At 37.7% G+C, this 23,252-nt stretch overlaps 1 protein-coding gene across 1 annotated transcript in view; it reads right to left on the minus strand.

The window, feature by feature from the left end:
* Positions 1–2,410: 2,410 nt before the first annotated feature.
* Positions 2,411–23,252, minus strand: part of SPAG1 (sperm associated antigen 1) — a gene marked incomplete at both ends in the record, with an annotated part of 36,353 nt that continues 15,511 nt past the window's right edge. The window contains 9 exons of the mRNA XM_079533632.1: positions 2,411–2,542; positions 2,686–3,057; positions 5,189–5,353; positions 8,654–8,780; positions 9,707–9,848; positions 12,423–12,598; positions 16,515–16,667; positions 19,760–19,859; positions 20,248–20,670. Of these exons, the coding sequence (XP_079389758.1) occupies positions 2,411–2,542; positions 2,686–3,057; positions 5,189–5,353; positions 8,654–8,780; positions 9,707–9,848; positions 12,423–12,598; positions 16,515–16,667; positions 19,760–19,859; positions 20,248–20,670 (1,790 nt within the window). The remainder of the gene's footprint in view (positions 2,543–2,685; positions 3,058–5,188; positions 5,354–8,653; positions 8,781–9,706; positions 9,849–12,422; positions 12,599–16,514; positions 16,668–19,759; positions 19,860–20,247; positions 20,671–23,252) is intronic.

Below are 23,252 nucleotides of genomic sequence, written 5' to 3' on the forward strand. Positions count from 1 at the left end.
CTAAAATTTCAAAAATATGTTGGAAGGGACAAAATAACAGCAGTGTACCATGGCCTGCTCTATTCCTTACCCAGTAGTCTTCCTTTAAGGGGAGAAAACTGCTACTTCTCCACTTGCACTACAACAAGGGACTCACATCCCTGACTTAACCACTCACCACCTGCCTGGTTATTGTGCAGACACTGGATAATGTTTTCACTCTGCTGCTTGCTGTGCTTACTGCCACTCTGGGACCACACTTCCCCTGGCTGCTCCTTCCACAGCAGCAGGCCAAGGTTAAGTTTTCTCCTTAGAGCACTCTTCCCCCTCATCGCTGTCCATTGAACAGAGGGGCTAATGCCCATCTCTGCCCTTTACAAGACCAGCAAAGTGCTGATTATTCAGATGAGGGGACGTTTGTTATTCAGTCTCTGCTGACTGCCTCTGAACGGCAGGGATACAAAGCTGTGACGCATCTGGTGCAGGCTCTCCCCTGCCAGCCGGAGAGCGGGTTCATTTGCAGACAGTGCTGCAGTTCTTCATTTAGAACTTCTGCTCAAGAGGTAATTACAGCTGATCTCTTTGTCATTTCCGCTTCAAACTGAGTCTGCCTCTGTTTCATCTGACGTTCAGCGTTTCTCTGATGCTTTCGGGAAATCTTCTCACCATGACAGGAACGTAACAGGATTATTTCCATTGCTAGTTGTAAAACTGGCTAGTTGTTGTAAAACTCTTCCTGCAGAAACAAGAAAATCTACCACAGGAGAAATACATTTAATCAATGCAGTAAGCTGTATTTCTGCTACAGAAGGCAATATCATCCCATTTAGCAAAATAATTCAGTTTCAGAAGGTATTGTCCTTCTAAATACATAATGAAATGAATGAAAACAACATAAATACACTCAACTCTAAACTGCGCATAGATGGACTCATGGCTTGGGTTGCAAAGATCTCAAGGATCACCAGGTTCCAACCCCCTGCCACAGGCAGTGCTGCTGCCACTCATCCAGTGCCCATCATCAGGCTGCCCAGCACCCCATCCAACCCCAGAACATACAGAGCTACAATTAAAATGATTGAGATTGTCATCGTAGAAGTTAATGACCACCAATACCTGGCCCTTGTGAGGAATGAAGCAGCCTGGCACTTTGTTGGCTCAGTGCAACTGGCTGTAGTACAGAGCTCTCTCAGATACACAGCTGCCTCACAGGAAGAGGATGTTTAAGAGCAAAACCCATCAATTGTGTTAACGGTGTTTTAGCAATTAAAAACTTCATTCTTGGTATTCTACTTCAAAACCAAACCCAAAAACCACGCCAGAACTATAAGCTCAAAGAGGGTAGAAGCAAAAGTAAGAGTCCAGAAATTGTACTTTTCAGGAAAAAGACCTTTATTTATTTTTTTTAATTAACCTGAGAAAAGGTTTCACTGGAACAACATCCTTGATGATACTTCTGCAGCACTTGTGAGTATGATATAATTTATATTAAATGTGCAAAGAAGGCATTGGGGCATGTGAAAAGTTTTAATGCTTCATCTTGAAAATGGGAGCTTTGTCACAATGAAATACAAAACAGAAGTACTGCCTGAAAGAAAACAAAAACCCTGCTGGTCCACCAAATAGCCTTAGTTTTAGCCTCATGAATTCGTCTGTAAACAGCAATAGCTGGTATTTTAAGTAATCTGATTACAGACTCGGAGTTAAATATTTTAATTGTTAGATGCAGCCATTTGTTCCCTTAAAAGCTGTGCAAACTAGCAATCCTTCCGTGCACACAGAAAACAAAATTCTCTGTGCACTAAAACTTACTCGTTTGCCATTTAAAAAACATACCCATTTAGTTAATAATTAATTACTTTGAGCTAAAGTGTTCCATGACAAGCTAATATATTATTCATTCATCTTTGTACAGCACCAAAAATATTTACATCTGTTTTGTACAGGCTGGGGGGGCGAAGAAACAGATGGGCTGTGCAGTTTATTTGAAAAATGTTTATACTTGTAAGTTGTTTATAGCAAAGCTATTGTTAATGGATCTGTTTGTCTTGAAGGTGCTTCCTTACCACGAGAACATACAACCCACAAGGTGATGGAACAAGTGATGACTGAAAGCGTACTTCCTTTGTACCACCAAGGTATTTCATGCTGTATATAAATGCAAAATAGATATTTCCATGTCTAAACAAAATCAGGATGACACAAACTCCATAACTGAACACAAAGACATGCATTAAATTCTAGACTAAAATTGTATACAACTAAAAAGAAAAAAAAGAGCAGCGAGTTTTAAATACGTGTATGCTGTCAAACTAAAACAGAATTCAGACAGTCCATGTAGAGACCCACTTCAACCCATGCGTGTTTGCAGAGTTGTACTGACATCTTACAACCAGCAACTCTAACCACACAACAAATAAACTTGAAGTTCTTAAAGTTCATACACCTTTTTAAGGCTGTCAAGTTCTTCCAAAGAGTATTGATGATTCTGTTTTTCCGTGAGCAAAGCAAACAGTCGCTGAACCTGTTCTTTTTCGTTTTTGCTGAGAAGAGCCAACACCACCTGAGAAAACAGATTAGGTTATAATCAGCACAGGCAACTGAAAATCACAGCATTTGACAGAAATACAGCAATCATTTCCTACTGAAATATGAAACTCCTAAATTTCTGTTTGATTGAAGTACTCATTTAACCTAAGTTCTTACCTTAAATCTTTCTGCTTTGCTCAAATAGAAAAGATGCTGATATACAAGGCCAGGATCTTTTCCAAGGATGTAATGTTCCAATGACTGGATGAAAATCAAAAAGATTTCTCCTTCAAGCTTGTTACTTAACAGCATTGGCAGTTTTTTTGGATCAGTAATTGTTAGAAGATCTGCACAAGCAGACTGATCCTTACTGGTGTTCACTGCATTTACAATCTGACCAAAGTCATAGGCATTGGATGGTTCAGAAATCGTCAGTTTTTCACAGGTCTTTGATGGCACACTCTTCTGAACTGCTTCTTCAGAGCAGACATCGTCAGCCACAACGTCTTCTGATGTCACAAGCTGCCCCTCTTCCTGTTCATCAGTTACCTTCACAAAAGAAATGGCATCAAATCATTAATTCCATACATGGCACGTGTACATTCAACAATAAAATCGCTAAATTAAAGCTGGCATTTCACTCTTCACAAAGGCTTCTCTTTATAGGCTTTACTCTTCATAAAGGCTCCTCTGTTCCTCTGTGTCCTTCTTCCCCCCAGAATGGTACAACCCTTGTTTATCCTTAAAGGTTTCTTAGTCAAAAGTCTGTATTTTGCATTTCTTCTCACTGCCTGGCATTCCACTGTAGAAAGACAAATGAAGCACACTGGAAGAGAGCTGGGGATTGGGATACATATTTTAAATGTGAAGTTACACAACTTAAGCAGAACTGAAGTTTAGTTTCCACATACTTTTCATTTACAGCTTTATTTTATTGCTGTGACTTCAGAATAGCACAGGCACACAGCAGTTGCATCAGGTTGCTGTTTGTAACTTGCCATGGAAGTAGAAGGCTCATCATGGTCTAACTGCCTTCATTGCCACTTCTCCCCAGATGGCACAGATTGCTCTGTGCAGAGCTTCATCAATCAGTTGCTAGAAAATTAGCCTTGAGTTCCACTATCATACAATCCTTAGAATTGGAAGGGACCTTTAAAGGCCATCTAGACAACTCCCCTGTAATGAACAGGGACACCACACCTAGATCAGATTGCCCTGATCCAGCCTCACCTTGAAAGTCTCCAGGGATGGGGCATCAACCACACCTCTGGACAACCTGTTGCAGTGCCAGCCACATTTACAACTACGTAACTACTTTTACTAAAGTCCGCTTCAAACTTTTAGGAGCTGTGGAGTCAGTACAAACCTACCACTACACCTCACTGAACAGGGTGTCTCTCCAAAAACTTCATGTCAGGCTTTTGAAAATCTGAAGATGCAGCAGTACGCATTACAGTGCCGTGCTGGGAGCAAGCTTAGTCATTTCCGCAGGCATTGGGCTTATAGAGCTTTTGCTTTATTTTTAAATAATCCTTAGTATCAAGGGAGATATCTAGCTGTCTTCTATAAAATTATAGCTTGATTAAAATGGAATAATAATGACAAATCTCTTTCTAATTACATTTTCCTTCATTTTCTTTGCATACTGCTTTCATGGCATTCCCACGTAGGTTAGACAAGGAATGGTGTCTTAAAGTGGCAGCAGCAATTACAACAGCAAACATCAATGCTTCCTGCCCAAGCCTTGCAAGAATTACCTCTGCTGGTAATGTAGTCATCTCCAAACACTGCATTCACTGCCCAGAGCTCCTCTGAACACTCTCAGTCCCTTTGTCACAACTCACAGCTTAACTAACACTATTCCCAGCTTACTCCATTACATCACATCCCACAAACTTGTGACGCTGGGAAATATATCAATAAAACAAGTTGTTGCTGTGTTAGTAACCACCGTTTCCATTACACCATCATTTTGAAATTGCACAATCCAAATTACAGTCTCAGTTTAATAGCATAGACTGGAAACTATGTATTTTAAACAGGGAAGGGTAAAAAAAACATTCTTAAAGGACTACTGAAATTACAATTGAAAACATCAGGTGACTGAGAAAATCCCTTCACTACTTAATTCAAAAAACTGTGGAAAGCTATTATTTTGATCCAATAGATAATATTAAATCACACATTTCTTTTGCCAGACTCTGCAGATAGTCCACCTGTGACAGTCCACCTGCTTTTTAAGGAGGGATCCTTCATACCAGTAGCTTTATTACCAGCACAAGAACAGCTGGCATGTTGCTGACAACCTTTGCCAGAGGTTGCCAGAATAGCTCAGACTTCAAAAGCAAGGCTGCTCTTGGACAGCCATATCCTGTAGAATTACTATTTCAAAATCTAAACAGTTTTTGATTATAAGGAGCACATGCTGAAGTTTCTTGCTGTCTAAATGTACTTTTTTCATTTCTGCTGTGGTTCCGAATGCACCTCGAAGCAGGCAAAGCTTTACTGCAGAACAGAGTGGATGATGAACACACTGTATGTGAGCATCCTCCAATATGTTAAAAATACAACTCTGCCTAAAGCAGGTGTAGAGCTAAGAATTAAAACCCAAATGCTTTGGTATTATATTTGCAAATGTATGGCTTCTGTACTGCCTGCTTGTAAAAAAGAACAGATATACCTCTTGTATGGTTATTTTCTTCCTTTGCTTTTGCTGACAGTCAGCGACAGCAGCACTGCCGAGGCTGAGCAGCTGGGTTATCTCCTCTAGTTCATTTTTTGCTTCAAGAACATTTGGATCTATTAGAAGTACTTTCTTGAGATCATTGACGCTGGCTTGATAGTTCTGTAAGTAAAAGGGAAATTTTTCTTTTTCATAAATACACCATGGGAAAAATAAATTACAATTATCGTATTGTCTTTTACTGTTAAGAGAAATAGAAATGCTGAAATCTTGACATTAAGTAGACAAAAATAATCTAAATGCAGTGTAATTTTTAAAGGAAGAAAAAAAGGAAGCCAAGGATGAGTTTGAATACTTTCTGTCTAAATACTTTCATATTAAATATATAGTATGAATTAATTTATGCTCTGAAAAACATTTCCCTGTGTTAGAAAATAGATTACTGGAGATTGCTGCTTTTAACCATAATTAACACTTTAATACCTTCTCAATGCAACTCCTTCAGCAGTTTGCATACTTTGACAGTAGGCCTAATTAAACTTAAATTAAAACTATGCCTTAACTTCCTGGGCACCATTTCAATAGCTCATCTCAAACGGGCTGACATACAAAGAAATTCCTGGTAATACTTGGGAAGACCGAGATTACATGATGATGAATTCTAGGATAAATACAGAAGGACCAATACAAAGATAGAGTGACATTAGGACACAATTCTTCCAGAATCAGTCTTGTCATTTATTTCATGCTTTCATTTCAAGATTTGACTTTCAGTATTATGCATTTTTATATTAAATTTTCTGGAGAGACAAAGTTCAGAGCAGCATCAGTTCTGAGGAAGGCTGAAAAACCACATGGAATGAACCAAGTTAGCCTGGGGGCTGAATATTGAAAATAAGGGTAAATGTAACAGCAGATAGCAAAAGACTGTGCACAGAAAAGTGAGGGAGCTACTATTTCCTCTGTTCTCAATCAGCGTCTCAAGGTTATTAAGGGTCATATTATCACAGAAAAGAAAACAAACCCTAAAAAAACAATCCTCTGTTGCATCATCAGTTGACATCTTTCCTCAGCTTCTCAACAGTTATGAAACCACCAGTGCAAAAGACAGACATTCTCTTTTCTATCCAGAATGTTTTGTTCAATACCAATTAATTGCATTCAAGGTGCAGAGAAATTGCATGAAGTCTGCGAGTGAACCAAGGTTTGCTGTATCATGAAAGAAGAGTCAAAGAATCAGAATTGTGCAAATGAATGCAGCAAGGGGACAGCTTGCCTCCTCCAGCAAACAGCTGTATTTGAGCTGAAACATTTGAATATTCACAACTACAGAGAAATGAGGTTCCAGAGCACACTTCTGACAATGATCACATTGGCCAGCAAACAACCAGTCCTCCTAGGTTTTAAACTGCATCCTGGGCTATCGGGTGTAGAAGGTACAGTCCAGTCCCATATCCTGTGTTATAGGCCTAATTCAGCAAACAAGTACCACCTTTATCCTGATCTTTCTTTAACTATATTTCAGTGAGTGTATAAAAATCATTAAATTCCACTGCAGCTTTTGTGATATAAATACTTGTTTATAAACAACACCTTCCAGCTAAGTTACATCTTGACAAAATAGATGCATCTGGCTCTTACTATCTTTTGTTACAAAGTCATTTGTCAGTCCTAGATCATCTCTGTTGCTTTCCCTAGCATTACGACTCCCTCATCCCTAGAACTGGCCATCTTGAGAGTCCCTAGGTGCTCAGTTCTGAAAGAATCCATGAGCGCTGTGCCTCATGTGATGACAACAACTTCAGTGTGCTGATGGAAAGGCAAAGGCTGAATCTCCACAATGCCCACAGAGTGAGAAAGGAAATCACTGACAAAGATTTCCAGTGCATTTGGAGAAGGAAAGTAGAAGAGAACGAAGATAATTAGAGTCCTGGTTTAATGTGACAAGCACTCAAATATGTGCAGGTGCCAGAAGACAGCTTGAGATTTTAGTTTGAACAGATGAAGGCAGATCTGAAGAGAATCTGTATGTAATCAGCTAAGATATAGTGAACACCTTGCAAAAAAAAATAGACTGGGACATACAGGGGTAAACTAGAACATTATAACAGAGTTTAAACCTGCTTAACTGCCTTTCTTCAAAGCTTATTTATTCCAATATTCCTTCTTTTCTCAAATTATTGTAAATCAACGTGCAGATCTTTATGTTCAAAAAATATTTATATTCTATATATGCCTAATGCTTTACATAGTAATACATCATCAGCACTGCATACTTTGCTTATGTTCATTGACTTAATTATCTGATGATTGCCTTTGAAGAGGATAAGCAAGTTTAGAAGTACTTAAGGACATCTTGGCACTACACTCTTGGCTGGGTAAGGAGCTGGCTGGAGGGCCGGGCGCAGAGAGTGGTGGTGAATGGAGTCAAATCCAGCTGGCGACCGGTCGTGAGTGGTGTTCCGCAGGGGTCGGTGCTGGGGCCTGTCCTCTTCAATATCTTTATAGATGACCTCGATGAGGGCATCGAGTGCACCCTCAGTAAATTCGCAGATGACACCAAATTGGCTGGAAGCGTGGATCTGCCTGGGGGTAGCGACGCCCTACAGAGGGATCTGGACAGGCTGGAGAGCTGGGCTGGAGCCAATGGGATGAGTTTCAACAAGGCCAAATGCCGGGTCCTGCACTTCGGCCACAACAACCCCAGGCGACGCTACAGGCTTGGGGCGGTGTGGCTGGAGGACTGCGTAGAGGAAATGGACCTGGGGGTATTGATTGATGCTCGGCTGAACATGAGCCGACAGTGTGCCCAGGTGGCCAAGAAGGCCAATGGCATCCTGGCTTGCATCAGAAACAGTGTTGCAAGCAGGAGCAGAGAGGTGATTGTTCCCCTATATTCAGCACTCGTCAGGCCGCACCTCGAGTACTGTGTCCAGTTTTGGGCCCCTCACTGCAAGAAAGATATTGAGGCCCTGGAGCGTGTTCAAAGAAGGGCAACGAAGCTGGTGAGGGGTCTGGAGCACAGGCCATATGAGGAGAGGCTGAAGGAGCTGGGAATGTTCAGCCTGGAGAAGAGGAGGCTCAGGGGAGACCTTATTGCTCTCTATAACTTCCTGAAGGGAGGTTGTAGTGAGCTGGGGGTCGGCCTCTTCTCTCGTGTCATTAGTGATAGGACCAGGGGGAATGGTTTCAAGCTACGCCAGGGGAAATTCAGGCTGGACATGAGGAAGTATTACTTTTCAGAAAGGGTGGTCAGGCACTGGAATGGACTGCCCAGGGAGGTGGTGGAATCACCGACCCTGGGGGTGTTCAAGGAAAGACTGGATGTTGCGTTGAGGGACATGGTTTAGTAGGAGCTATTGGGAATAGGTGAACGGTTGGACTGGGTGATCTTCTAGGTCTTTTCCAACCTTAGTGATTCTATGATTCTATGATTCTATCTGCCATGTTCTTTTTCCTCACCTGTAATCCTTTGTATGCTAGTGCTCTTCTGTAAAAAGCTTTAATATTAGAATCTTCTATTTGAAGAACATGATCACAATCTTGCTTAGCCTCTTCATATTTATGCAGTTTCAAATAACAGAGAGCTCTAACACAGAAAAACAGAATACACTGCAATATAAGTAAATTCTAGTGTACTATAATGCCCTCAGCATCTGACTCTCTGTAATGTTTATTACTGTATTTCACACAATATCAATATGCTGTTGTTGTTTTTCCCTTACAGTACATCTTTTCTTCCTTCAATACATCAAAATCAGTAAGTATTAATGACATCACTGGATGGACTTAGGGCCAATTCCAGTTAAAATTCAGGTATGAATAATGCTTGAAGCTAAGCAGGTATACAAGTACTTTAAAAGCAGAGTCTATTTTAGCTTAATATGATAGTATAGTAATGTATATAATACAGATTCTATGCAGACACTCTGAGGTAAAAAAGTGCTCTAGATTAAATAAGCAATACCATTTTCTGTACTTAATTATTACTTGGAAGTCTTCTATTCAGGTTTGGGCCTAGTAAAATCCTTCTTAGTTTGAGGAAGCTGACAAGATTACAGCATAAAGAATTATGCCAAAGAATTAGGTCAACCTTTAAAATAATGCTGCTGTATGACGATGCTTCTACTTCTATCTTTTCAGTACGCACATTTTCTCTAAATTATTATTCTCTCTATTTGGTACACTGCAACTGCACCTTAGTTTGTAATTAATATCAAGTCAATATTCTCACAACATTCTGCAAAATGCTGTGTTAATTATAACTTTTACTTCGGTTACTTTACAGACATCTTAACATCTTTATATAAACATCACTGACATGAATACTTGCTCTGCTCGGAAGACAACATGGTTTAACCAAATATCAATTTTGTTACTAGAAATGCTTATCAAGTGGAAAAAAAAAAAGCCTTTCTTTACAAAAGAGGTTGAAGTGATGCAAAATCCTTATTTTCAGTGCGAAAATATAAGCGTCATTATCCCACAAAGTGGGGTTAGATTTTAGATCTTTACCTGTTAGTGTAGATTGTGCAGTCCTTGAGATTTAACTTCAAACATTCACTGTATTTATTGACAGCTTCATCATATTTACCCTTCTTCACAAAATCATTCCCTTCACTTTTTAAGGTCCTGAACTTTTCCTCAGCTTTCTCACCTGCATAACGAAAGGATCACAGTGTTATGTAAGCAGGTCGGTTCATTACAGGTAACTGAATCATCTACCCACACCAAGAATAACTGCCTGCCTTCTGGAGTATTTTTATCAGTTTGCACATTCCAATTTCTGTCCCACATCTTCCCAATGCTCTAAGAAAGGTATGAACCTACATACACACATCTGACATAACACATAAGTTTCAATACACCAAGGTAACTATTTCTGCTGAAAATAATGTGAATGCAACAGACAACTCTACTTTCATCTTCTCCTCTCAACCTGCTCTTTGTGGGATGAACCACTGAAATACTGGCTTTATTTACAGCAGTAGAAATGTAATCAGTAGCATTAAAAGCCTTCTACATCTTCCCCATCACACCAAAAAGGCCGTTATGTTACCTAATGTTCTTTTTGCAAGAAACCAATCCATCACAATGTCTATGATAAACTGACAGTGACAATCACATCACTGGGGTTAGTGAGACATCAACAATATTCTGTTAATGACTTTTATGATAAAGATGTTTCAAGTAACTGGAAAACACCAAACTATACATATATATATAAATGCTTTCTTCTTTCATAATTATCTTTCCTTCCACATCATTTGTTGCACGTGCTTCTGAATTAGACCACAACTTTAATGTTTACTATGGACAACCAAGCCTGATTGCACTTTCAAGTCTCTTGAAGTAGACTGAGAAGTGTTTTATGTCAAAATCCCACACAAACACTCTGTGGAGACAGTGATGGCTAACAGTAAAGTCTCAGAGCACGTTAAACATGATCTAAGGAAGAACTGCTATCTTTGTAGCTTTATGATAATTTTCAAATTCTCTCTCTTCACAAAGTTATACAATGTTGTAGAGAGGTAAATTCAATCGTTCCTAGTTAACCTAGTTAAGTTAAAATGAAATTAAAAAAAAAAAAACAATAAATGGCACTCCCTGATAACAGAAAAAGCTCAGAGTACAACCACTGCAGCATAAATACAAAAGCTTAGCTTGAAAATTTTCTTAATAGCAACACATTTGTGTAAAATATCAGTTTTCTACTTCATCTCAAAAATAAATGCTAAACTGTCCAATCCTTAAGTGATAAATCCGTAACAATATGCACAACTAACTGAAATGCTCCAGTCATTGAACATTTTAAAAAGTAGAGTAAAACTTTTATGAATTTAATTGAGCTTAAAATATACATTGACATCCTTCATGTTCCTTAAACAAAAAACTAAGTTCCTGTAGCATTACCATTGTTCTATGTATGCCATTATTCAAATTATTCATAATCTACACCATTCAAGTTTTCCAGAACCACACTTAATTCTCAATAAAAAAGTCAAATTCTCATAAATGCACGCATGCATAAGCTGTCTGTTGCTCTCCATCAAGCATAAATAAGTTTAAGGATGACCTTTCAGATAGCGCTAAGGTCTTTAAATCCGTAGTGCCCAAGAGTACAGATTATTTGAAGGTATGCATTAATGCAATAATTGATTGTGGAGAGACAACTCTATCACTGCTACATATTAGGCCAGCAACATAATTATGCGGTGCGTTCTCCTCTCTGTTAAACAAGCATAGATATAGATGCTCCATCCCTGGAGGCATTCAAGGCCAGGCTAGATGTGGCTCTGGGCAGCCTGGTCTGGTGGTTGGTGACCCTGCACACAGCAGGGGGTTGAAAACAGATGATCTTTGTGGTCCTTTTCAACTCAAGCCATTCTATGATTCTGTGATCTTCAGTGCTTATTTTCTTTACATAGTCAAAAAACACATAAGGGAACCTTATTTAACCTTAATTAACAGTCAAGGAAGTTTCAAAAATGATACAGCTAAGGCTGCTGCAAGAGGATTTAATATCAATAAGAGCAGAATTGGAGAGGCTCCTTCACCTGTTTTACTGGAGCAAGAAAAATAAAAACTCCACCAAAAGGAAAAAATCAGAGGGAAGAAAGTGTCCTAACTGAAGGTAAGCACTCAGTGCATACATGAAAAGTCTCTGAACCACATTTCTTAGAGTGCTTACTGAATAGCCACTGTTGAAATTAAATTCTGTAGTAAAAAAAAAATCAAAATTTTTCTTCTGTAGTACATTTCACTACATGCTGGCCACACAGAAGCCTACTTGTTCTGTTCTGAACAGCTGAGTAATATTTTTATCAACTATTAAATGATGGCTACAGATTATGCAGCTGCTTATGATACTTAGGGTGGGTTTCTGTCTAGTTTATTTTTTGGGGGGGAGAGAACTGTTCTAGCTGCTGTATGATGAGGTCAGGCAAACCAGTGACACCTGTGATAGGACTCAACACAATGCTGATGAGCATTTCTGCTATATTTTATATCACTTCAGAAATGACATGCTGCAAACTACACTGCATCATTTGGCCTCCAAAAAACATTTACCATAACTGTGGCTCTATAAAGTGCATCAAACCTAATCACATAAAAGATCATCTAATCTGACTTCTTTTCTTTCTGAATTCTTTACTATATTTAATGGTATTCCATTTTTTTGGTTAAAAGTATTTTCTAGTACATACTTATCTGCATTAGCTATACATACGATTCATCTGCAACTGTTCTTCTTTGTTGATATGTGTGGGACTGCTTGGCTTAGCCTCTGAAGTAAAGTTGCCTCCATCCCACCTGTGTAGCTGAGCAGCAACAGGAACAACTGGAATCGGTGGCAGTTTTTCCCTCCAACAAGAACCATCTTGATCAATTAATGTCTTCGTTATTCTGAAAAGGAAAAGCCCCATCAACATGACTCTTCATACACTTAATTCATGCTTTAATAACTTACAAATTAAATAATACAATGCTCCAATTAAAAAAAAGAAAAAACAAACACAAAACTGAACAATTATCCTTAAGATTATTGAAAAAAAAAACAACCACAACTGTCTTGGTAGTCAACACTACTGAATTTATTTATTTGATTCAGACTTTTTCCCTTTTTAAATCAGAGTACTTATGCTGGTATGTAGGAGACAGGACACTGACATCAGCCAGATCTATAAAAGCAAATGTCAGATTTTGCAACCAAGCTCTAAGTGCTGCCTCAAACATGCAGTAAAGAAAGGGGGAGGGGAAACAGACATCTACGCTGCTTAGTTTTCTCAGAAGCTCATTGGTGTTATCTGAAACAAGAGTAAAAAACAACGTCCTGAGACATAAGCGTGGTACCTAAATTTGCCCATGTCAAACAAAATACAATTATCTCTCACAAAAGTATTTTCTAAACAACCAGTACAGCTCACAAATTACTTACTAAATTACACTTCTTACAGCTGTCAGAAATTCTTCACTGGATTATTCTTCATCACCATTCAAAAATGCAAAGAAAAGTATATTCAAACTGTTCAGTCTCTCTTTAACGAACAGATTACAGATCATCTGTTTCTACATATGAGACGTTCAATACAGAATACAGTTAACTGGGAGTTTCCCATTTCTGTGATAGGTTTTGGAGAAAGACCTAAACAAGCATGAATAAAGAATTCATGGTTTTCTTGCAACTTTTATAGTGATTTAAAAAAGAAACATACAAACAAAAAAAAAAGCCCAATCAAGCAACTATTAACATATGATGAGAATGCTAGTAATACAAGTGATATAAAAGCCTTCTAATAACAACATTAATTTAGGAGCCAAGAGGTAGCTACTCTGATGTCTACTTTAGCAAAGAAAAGCTTTCATAATTGTAAAGCAACTCAAATTGATACTCTGTAAATCAATGAATTGAATTTGCATATTAGATGCATTTCTATCTAATGTAGTGCAAGAAAACACCCTATGCTAATTATCTGCCAAAAAATAAAATAAAATCTGGTAACCCTAAATGTGACTCAAATGAGACAAAATGAGCACTAACAACCCAGATAAAGTTTCCTTCCTTGCTTTTTCCTTTATAAAAGTTTCAATAATAATGGCTATAAAGTAAAAAACTCCTCAGTGCAATACACCGGCTGGAGCCGAAGCAGCTGGCACCAAATTATTTTCCTATTAGGATCCAAAAGAAGAACCAATACAAGAAGCAGCACTTCTAATATTATTTCGCAGAACCACAGTGTGGTTAAGGTTGGAAGGGATCTCTGGATCCATCTGGTCCAGTTTTCCTGCTCAAGCAGGGACAACTTGGGCAGTCCAGGCAGACACTGATCATAAATTAACACAGCATTTTAAAAAATAACACAGAATAAAAGCACTGTTTGTAGAGCTATACAGTGCATGATTTTATGAGCTATGTTGCATGAAACATGCCTGCTACATGCTGCATGAAACATACCATTTGGTATTGAAAATAAGTTCTTAACACTACAAAATGTGATATTCTGTGTATGATCTAGCTATTTAATCTGTTTTCCAAGTGAACAAGAACATTTTTCTTTGTATTAACTGCATATACCCTTCCAGGGCTTTCCTCTATCTGGGTGATTAATAAGCAGTATTTTATAGGGTGACAGAGAAATTCTGTTTTGTTCTTATTCTACTAAAGCTTTAGGGTTTTTTTAAGCATCATTTGAATGCAAGTGTTAAGAAAAATGTGGCACACTGTCATAAGTTAGACAGCCCTAAGATTTACTCTGGTAATGTTATTAGAGAATAAAACTGTACACTTTTTATTTAAAAGTCAATTATTTATTTTTCTGGTTCTTCTCATAGAAAATAACAGAATAATTCTGTTGAGAATTGAGAGAAGTGGAATGACATTTCAATTTAATAAATGGAAACGCATGAACATACTGTCCAGCATGAAAGACACAACTGAAAATCATCTAACCATGATAAACACACAGTTCTTTATGCTTGCTTTCAGTTGACTTTTCAGAACAATAAATACATTCTTTCTTATTTTACTTTGGTTGTAAAACAGCAGGTAAAGGCTCTATCTTAAAAATTTGACTCATTTTTAACATGAGAACAATCTCAAGTATCAGACTGAACAGCTGTTAGGTTTTAAGAGTTTTTGAAAGGCCGCTTAGCAGGTAAACACAGCAAGATTAGCCTTAACAAGATTTAGTGAGCCCACTTTCAGACAGAAGTAGGAAGATGAGGTTTTCTGTCAGTTTCCTACACAATCGCCATCCAGTTTCCTCCAGAAACTCAAGAACAAATAAATCCTTCAGTAAAAGCAGGTTGTTAAGACCTGACATTTCTAAAAAATTCAAAGATGTATTTTGAGGTTGTCCCACAAAGTTAAAGGGCTGTACAGTACCTACAATTCTTTGTTATTGTCATTTTTCAAGGTGTATCACTTCAGAAATAAAAACTGATAGTTTGGTCATCGATTACAGGTTAACTTACAAGCAATAAAATACTCAAAAATAATTTATATTAAAAATTCAGTAATGCAGGAGGTCCACGCTCAAGAAAGTAAGAATTTGCAAGCAAAAATTAATTACCAGCAGAAGAGAAGACAAGAAGGAAGAAGCAGCTGAAATAAGGTGATGGGTTGCCAGGGAGGAAAGAATAATGAGCAGTGAAGCTAAAAACATAAGGAAGGCCTAGAGAGGAGAAAAGGAAGAATGTTAAGGGAAAAGAAGGAAATAAGCTCATTACTAAGCAAGTTACAAGTCATTGTCAGAAGAAACCAAAAAAGGAATATGTGAGGATAAATAAGCCAAGAAGACTAAAAAAAAAAAAAAAAAAAGGTATAATAAGTCTGATAAGCTGTAGAGATACCAAGACAGGAAGTTACTTCAGCAAACCAAATGGTCTATTATCAATGCAGATCCAGGAGATCAGCAACAATTTGTTGTGTAATCAAAAATACGACTACAAAGAGGAGACAGTAAAGTTTCATGATCTCCTTTGGACGTCTCTTCTTAAATAAGCAGAACTTAAAAATAGTATTGCCTCTTCATTGAAGCATAAAGAAAAACATAGACACTCATTACCTAGCCTTCAGAAGGAAAGAACTAGATTCCATTGCAAAAAGTTGCAGAAACATGGGGTCCTGCTCGACAATTAATGTCTGTTCTGCTTTCCTAAGTATTTTTTTGTCCAATAAAAAGAAAAAGGAAAGAAAATCAACATGAAAATCCTGTCATTTGTGCACTTACGTACTTTCAACATGTTAATGAGAATAAAATTGTAACAACACTATCATAATAATGAACGATTATATACAGTATCTTACAGTAAGATAGTGTAATGTATCTCCAAGCAATCTGTTATGTTCCTTTTTTTTTTTTTTTTAATGTCTCTAAGCTTTGTAGCCAGTCACTGCTGCAACAAGCTGCTCTAGTGCTCAACTGCAGCATACTGAAGAATTCACACCTAACATAAATCTTAGTTGCCACATAAAGAGTGCTAGTAAATTAAGGAAACAGAAATGTCAGAGAAAAGGTATGGACTTAAAATATTGCTTTACATGATATCAAATACAAGTTAGGAAAGAAGTTGGAGTGCCAGTCCAAAAAGAAACCAAAAGTCTTTTAATATTATAATTTTAAAAGAAAAATGTGCTGCAGAGGGCAACTGTTAAGCTGTGGGAAAACAACAAAATTAAACAGCCAGTCCTCTAGTTCTAACACACTAGTTGTGATGACCTTGCTGTGGGATAAATGCAGAAAGGAAGTACTCCCAGGCAAAACGGAACTACATTCCTCTATTTGGACTGATGTGTAGAAAATGTACAAAGTGCATTTACCTATTAACACTGTCATTTGCTGCTTGTATGCTGCTGTCTATTTGTAGAACTGTTTTGTAATCAACATATGCCTGTCGATACCGCTCCATAGACTCGTACGCCATTGCTCGTCGTAGGAGAGGCTTGAGGGAAAATGGCTGAAGCTCCAGAGCTCTGGAAAAAACAAAAGAGATACGATGTTAAAGCAGAAAAAAGTAAATAATAGTAGTAAATAATAGTAGTATGACTATTTCATTATATATACAACTATGTGGAACAACTGTGTGATTTCAGATTTGACTTACAGTGATATAACCCAGGAAGACACTCTTGAGTGGTTTATTATTAATGCCCCAAATGAAATGCAGGTCAGAAACGGTTTTATTACAACCTACTCAACTCAAATCCGCATCTTCCACCTGCAGAACTACTCCTTTCCTGGTGATGAAAGTAACAAAATGACAGCTGTTGTTTTTCTCAAGCCATGCCTAGACCTACAGGAATTTCAAGTCTATTGTGCTTTTGCCTACACAATTTTTAATTCTTCTTCCTTATGTGAAAATATTCACGTAAAAACGCATTTAATGAAAAACAAATATATCCCTGTCTACTTTTGCCTTTTAGGTTTCTGCCTGTCTTGTTCTTCTGTGCCTCAATCCCTGATAGTGTGCAATCAGAACTTCTGAACATCAAGTGCTTTGCCAGTAACTTGATGAAGCCACAAAAGCTTTATCAATTAAATATTACTTTTTACTAATCACTGATCCTTGCTAATAAGACAAAAAGATAAACACCAAAATACTTAAATTAGTGTGAGTCTGGGCAATTAGATGTCATGGAATCCTAAGCTAATTCACACTCAGTAAGGTCTCTAGTCTGACCTTCTGCTAAATGTGGAGTCAGCTCTGACATCAGACAAAGGTTGCTCAGAGCTTTATCCAGTCAGGCTTTGAAAAGCTCCAGGGAAATTTCTGCACAAGCACCCTAGGCAGCCTGTCACAATATCCCACTGTCCCCCACTGGGAAATGTTTTTTTCTTCCAATGTGCAGCCAGAACTTCTTGGGTTTGTTTTTGCCAGCTGTCACTTATCCTCCTACAGTACACTCACTGCCAGAGCATGTTCCACCTTCTGGTTGATCTCCTCATAGGACCTGGCTGCCTGCTGCTAGGAGCCCTCGAAGCCATTCTTCAAGCTGAACAAACCCAGCTCCCTCTGCTACTCCAGTCAAGTGTTGCAAAAGCCCAAAGCCCCCTCAGTGACACTTCACTGAACTCATTCTAGTTATCAATACCTTTCTTGTAGCAGGGAAACCAAAATCCAATACAATAACATAACATAGTTGCTGTCTAACAAGTGCTGAGTACAAGGGATAATCATTTCCCTTAATCCACTGGCTACGTTCCTCTCTGTACTGCCCAGGATGTTATTGGCCCTCCTGGCTGTTAAGTTAGCTTTTCACCATCACTCCTCCACAAAACTGGAGAAACAACAATCTCTGTCACGAAGATTTCCAATTTCTGTTTCACAAGCATACCAACATTCCAACTCTCCTTATCTTAATGAATGCATTTGAAAAATACAAAAACATATGATGTCACAGCTCTTAAAAAACTTTGCAAAAATGCTCCCAATTCTGTAGCTTACACAAAAACTAACACAATATTCAGGCTCCTAGTATTTAGAATGACAGAAAAATCACAATTACTATTTAGAGTGGAAGACATTCCTTGAAAATGTGTGTTGCATTTGGTGGGAATGCAACACTCTTCCCAGGGCAGAAAGTAAAGATAATACATTCACAAAACAAGCCACACCATCATATTAAATTAGGGAAAATGAAGTTAGGGTAGGAGCCCTGCTTCACTCACAATAACAAGAAATATCCAAATGAGAGACTTGACACAAAGAGTGATCCAACAGATGGCTTTTCATAAATCTTTAAGCCTTATGCAGCTAAAACTTAGTAGATGTCCAATACATTTGTATACTTTTAATGTCACAAGCATAAGCACTACATCGAGTTTTACTAGATTAAATCAAGCAACTTATTTGGAAATCATCCCTTATATTGTGTTGCCTGGAGTAAATTTAACTGACACTGCCTACTTTCTGCAGGTTGGCTGTTCTGCCTCCCAGTTTCTACATTACTTCCATCTCTCTTATGCTTAGTAGGCATCACTTGTTCTTGAATATGCACAAGATTAAGAACGCCGTGATAAAATAATGAGAAAATGAGCTTTCACTCAGTAAGAATATAAAAACCAAAATCACTGTATTACTGACTTTGGCTGAATTCTTCTATAATAGAAAACTCCTGAGTTATCTGCTGGCTGTTAAGTATGCCATCTTGTTTTATTGTAGAATCATAGAATGGCCTGGGTTGAAAAGGACCACAATGATCATCTAGTTTCAACCCCCTGCTATGTGCAGCGTTGCCAACCACCAGACCAGGCTGCCCAGCACCACATCCAGCCTGGCCTTGAATGCCTCCAGGGATGGGGCATCCGCAACCTCCTTGGGCAACCTGTTCTCCATGTTCCTGCATCTCCTTTAACAAATGTGGTTAACCAGTTAGATATAAGGTGTATTTTTTAACAGTTGGTTTCTAGCATAAAAAAAAAAAAAAAAAAAAAAAAAAGATCTAAAAGATCTGAAGTATCCCAACCATCTTGAGAAACTCTTTGCCATTTAAGCTTTGTTTTTATCCTATTTAAGAAAATATAACAAAAGACATCTGGAAATACACTAATAATTTAGCTGAAGGCAGTGTTTGAAAGTTACTGAAGGCATGTCATCTTCTCTCATTCCTGTATCCTTTAAAGCCATAATAAGCAGGAAGTATTTTAGCTCAGTTTCTTAACTGTAATCATTGCTTGTAGCTAAGCTGAATATATATTTAAAAAATAAAAACAACACAGAAACAATGCAGATATGTGAACCTCACAAATGCTTCAAAATAATTTCCTACATTATTATAAGCATTATGGATTAATAAAGATTGCACACAGAGGTTACTAGTGAACATTACTGAAGCCTGCTGTTATAATAAAAAACGCAGATCTTCTACACATACTTGTGTATACAAGAAGCCTTGTAAGTCAGATAAATGTTATTCCTTCCCTAAGCTTCACGTGAATGTTTATGTAACAAATAAATGCATCTGTCAGATTATACAGGGATTCAAAGTACAATAACAAGATATCACATAAAATGTTTAATCATCATCAGGAATGTTGTTGCTCTGCTTAGAAGGTTGCAATTTACCTGTTACAATCTTGAATGCAGTCACTGCAGTTGCCTTCTTTGAAGTAACATGCTGCTCTGTTTGAGTACAAGATACTTAAATCATCCAGACTTCGTTCTCCTAAAAGAAGTTACAATTACAACCAAAGACCATTACTAAAATGACACTCAAAAATTAAAGCATTTGTACACAGTAAGTTGTACTGCAGCAATGCAGTCTGCTCTTGATGCAAAGCCGGAAGGAGCTTTCCTTTATTATGTCACCTAGAATACTTAGTTATTCAAACACAAAGAAACGCAAACATCTCTGTCCCGAGAAGTTAAAAGAGTATTTCACTCATCTTCCTCATTTTGTATTACGTGAATTATCCTCTACCGGCAATGACTAAGTATTCACTGCACAGTAACTCATGCCAAAAATCCAGGGATAGGCTAGGTTAGTTCATCTGCAGTTCCTTCAAATCACATAAACAACAATTCTAAATTTAAGCGTAAGGTATCACACTTACCGACACTGATGACATATTCAATTGCTTCTGAGTATTTTGGCACAGCTTCTCCAAACTGCCCACTCTTAAATAACTCATTTCCTTCACTTTTCAGTTTTGCAGCAGCTGGAGGAAGCGAAGCTGAATGGGCAGAACCAGCTGGCAGGGACCCCGCGCCATGCGATCTGGAGGACTGGCCGGCTTCAGGGTTTTCACTTGTTTGGTTGCTGTTTAAATAACCGTTGGCTTCACCTTCATGGTCTGTTTTCTGTGATTTTTTCTCCGCTGCGTCTTTTTTTAATCTGCTCTCAGTTGATTCCTTCTGCTTCTCGGTCTCTCTGCCGTCCAACTTGGAGCCACCTCCTTTGCTGTGAAACTTTCTCAGCAGGTTCCCCATCTCAGCCTTCCCCAAAGCCGCCTCGCCTCTTACTGGCAGGACAATTTCTGCAAGGAAGTTAATCAGCTGAGTTAGAGCTTGCATCATCAGAAGAAACTACTGCCATGCCAAACGAGGGGTGCACTTCCAGAGAATACAGTGCAACAAAGCTGCATTTCACAAAGACTGATTTGCCTCAAAAAGCACAGGACAGTTCCTACTTAGCAGTGATCTGTAATGAATACCAAGAAAGCATTCCTGTGAAATCGCATTTTTCCCTGCTGAGCACCAGGGAACGCCCCTGTTCTGCACTGTCAGAATGGAACAGAGCTCACCTTGGAATTAACTCTTTAAATACTGAATATTAAAATAGCAACACCGATTTTCCATGACCAAATCAAAATCTTTGCAGGTTAAAACCAGAACACGCAACCAATAAAACAGTGATGTTACACATTTTAGAATTCTCTCCTTCCTGTAGGAGGAATAACATTTCATACAACATTCTCAAAAAGGCTTCATTTAAACTAAGTTCAACGAGCCTTTTGTAGACAGTTCAGATCGTTCAATTTTCACCATTACCATTAATTAAAAAAAAAAATCACAGAGTAACAGTATTGGATATTAACATACATAAATCCCTTATTCATCTGAATTATTAGCAGATTACCAATCCAGCATTCAAATACATATTTCAGTGGAAAGCCTGACTATTGAAATTACCAGTTATACTAAGGGACTTCTGCAAACATTTTCTTTTAATTATCACTTGGCACAATTAATTAAAATGCTGGATTTTCCTCTTCCCTTAACTTGATGTGCTTGCCTGCCAAACAGTTTTTCATGTCTTCCTCTATTAGAATAATTTCAAATGACTCAAACTAAACTTCTGAAGTAGATAGAATATGAAAGTACATTTTCTGATGCACAAAACGTAACAAATTAAACCAAACAGGATGGGAAAGCATAAGATTTTTGAAAACAATTCATGCCATATGCAGTAGAACTACTGGAGTCTTGTTGCCTATGTATGTGAGCTTTTAGATTCTCTGCTGTCTAATAGACAAAAGCTCTGAATTCATCTCAGCCTCTTTGATTTGAAATACGTTTATTTTTCGGTAAGCTGATATTCTGCAATGGGAACGACGATACGAAAAATCTGTTCTACTTCCCCTTCCTCCATTTTTATGAAGCTTTATTATTTTTATTTGAGATTTCTGTCCAGCAAAAATGTGGCAATGCTAAATATGTCAAAAAAGAATTTTAATCCACGTTAGCACTAAAAGAACCAACTTAAAATGGAAAGTTATCGAATGCCCTGAAAGGAATATTTGACATGTGTTTACACAATGGATTACATCACTTAAAATGAGTTTTCAGCTACAGAAAGTATATCTCCTTCAGAGCATGGCACAAAATGAAATGGAATGCAGAATGAACAGCAAAATATCTAAGTACACTTCACAATGAATTCACCTCCTATGAAACCAAGTAATAGTTTTAATTTTTTTTATCCATTCTGGACTAGCTATATATAAAGGCAACTGGAATCACCCTAATCTTGATAGATAGATCTTTAATAATTTTTTATATTTTACATATATATAAAAAATAATATTTTTTGCTTTTGTACAACACTGTGTCAGTTAAACTATCCTGTATTACACGTTCTTGCTGTAGCTGAAACTGAAATGAAACTTGGATTGTTCTAAACCAGAACACACAATGAACAAACTTCTTACATAATTCCAGTCTCTGATTGTTTAGAAGTAGTCATAAAGAATGGAAAACAACTTACTGGTCAACATTTACACTGACCTTGTAATTGAGGGGTTTTCTTGATTTCAGGAAGTTCACTACAAATTCAATTCTAGAGTTATTTTTCAACAGTGTGTATTTTAACGTGACCTAATTTCTCACAGAGTTTTCAATAGAGCCTAAAAACGACAGTATGCCCAGTACTAGTAGGCATTACACAAAGTACTTCTAAGTGAGAGTTCCTTCTTCACAACATTTACAATTCTAAAAATAAAAAAAATATAAAATGTAAAAGCACACTGAAAAGAGGATCAGGGAATGCAGAATGGCAAATATAATGGTTAACAAGGTGGACAAATGTTCTCATAGAAGAGCTCATCAATAAGGCTTCTAACCATAGGGAGAATGGACACAGACACTGTCACTTACTCGAGGCCACAGTGGCAAATTAACTTTCTATTACAGTGAAAGCATGATCAGAGACATACTATATCCACTTAATAAAATTTGTTTAGAAAATCAACAAGAGAAACTCAAAGAGTGTTATCAACTATTTGTTTTGGAAGGCTGTCAATCAGTCACTGTGAGGATACCTCCTTTTACTTAAGGGCATAAGTCACTACTTCAGAGGAACAACTCTACCTGGTCAAGATCAGCAGAACACCGTGTGTAATTCATCCACAGTATGTAATTCATCTGCAGAGACATTGTTTTCCCGATCAAATCCTAAACAACATCCCTCCATGAAGAACAATTTTGTTAAAGAAAACAAGGTCACAAGACAGAAGACTGATATATGAAGATGTTCTTCAATCTAAGAATGGTTCCAAATCATGTTAGAGACACCTGATTGGTACTGTCATAATGACAAGGACCTTAAGCTGGTACTAGC

The sequence above is a fragment of the Tetrao urogallus genome, assembly GCF_951394365.1.
Source record: "Tetrao urogallus genome assembly, chromosome: 3".
Lineage (NCBI taxonomy): Eukaryota > Metazoa > Chordata > Aves > Galliformes > Phasianidae > Tetrao > Tetrao urogallus.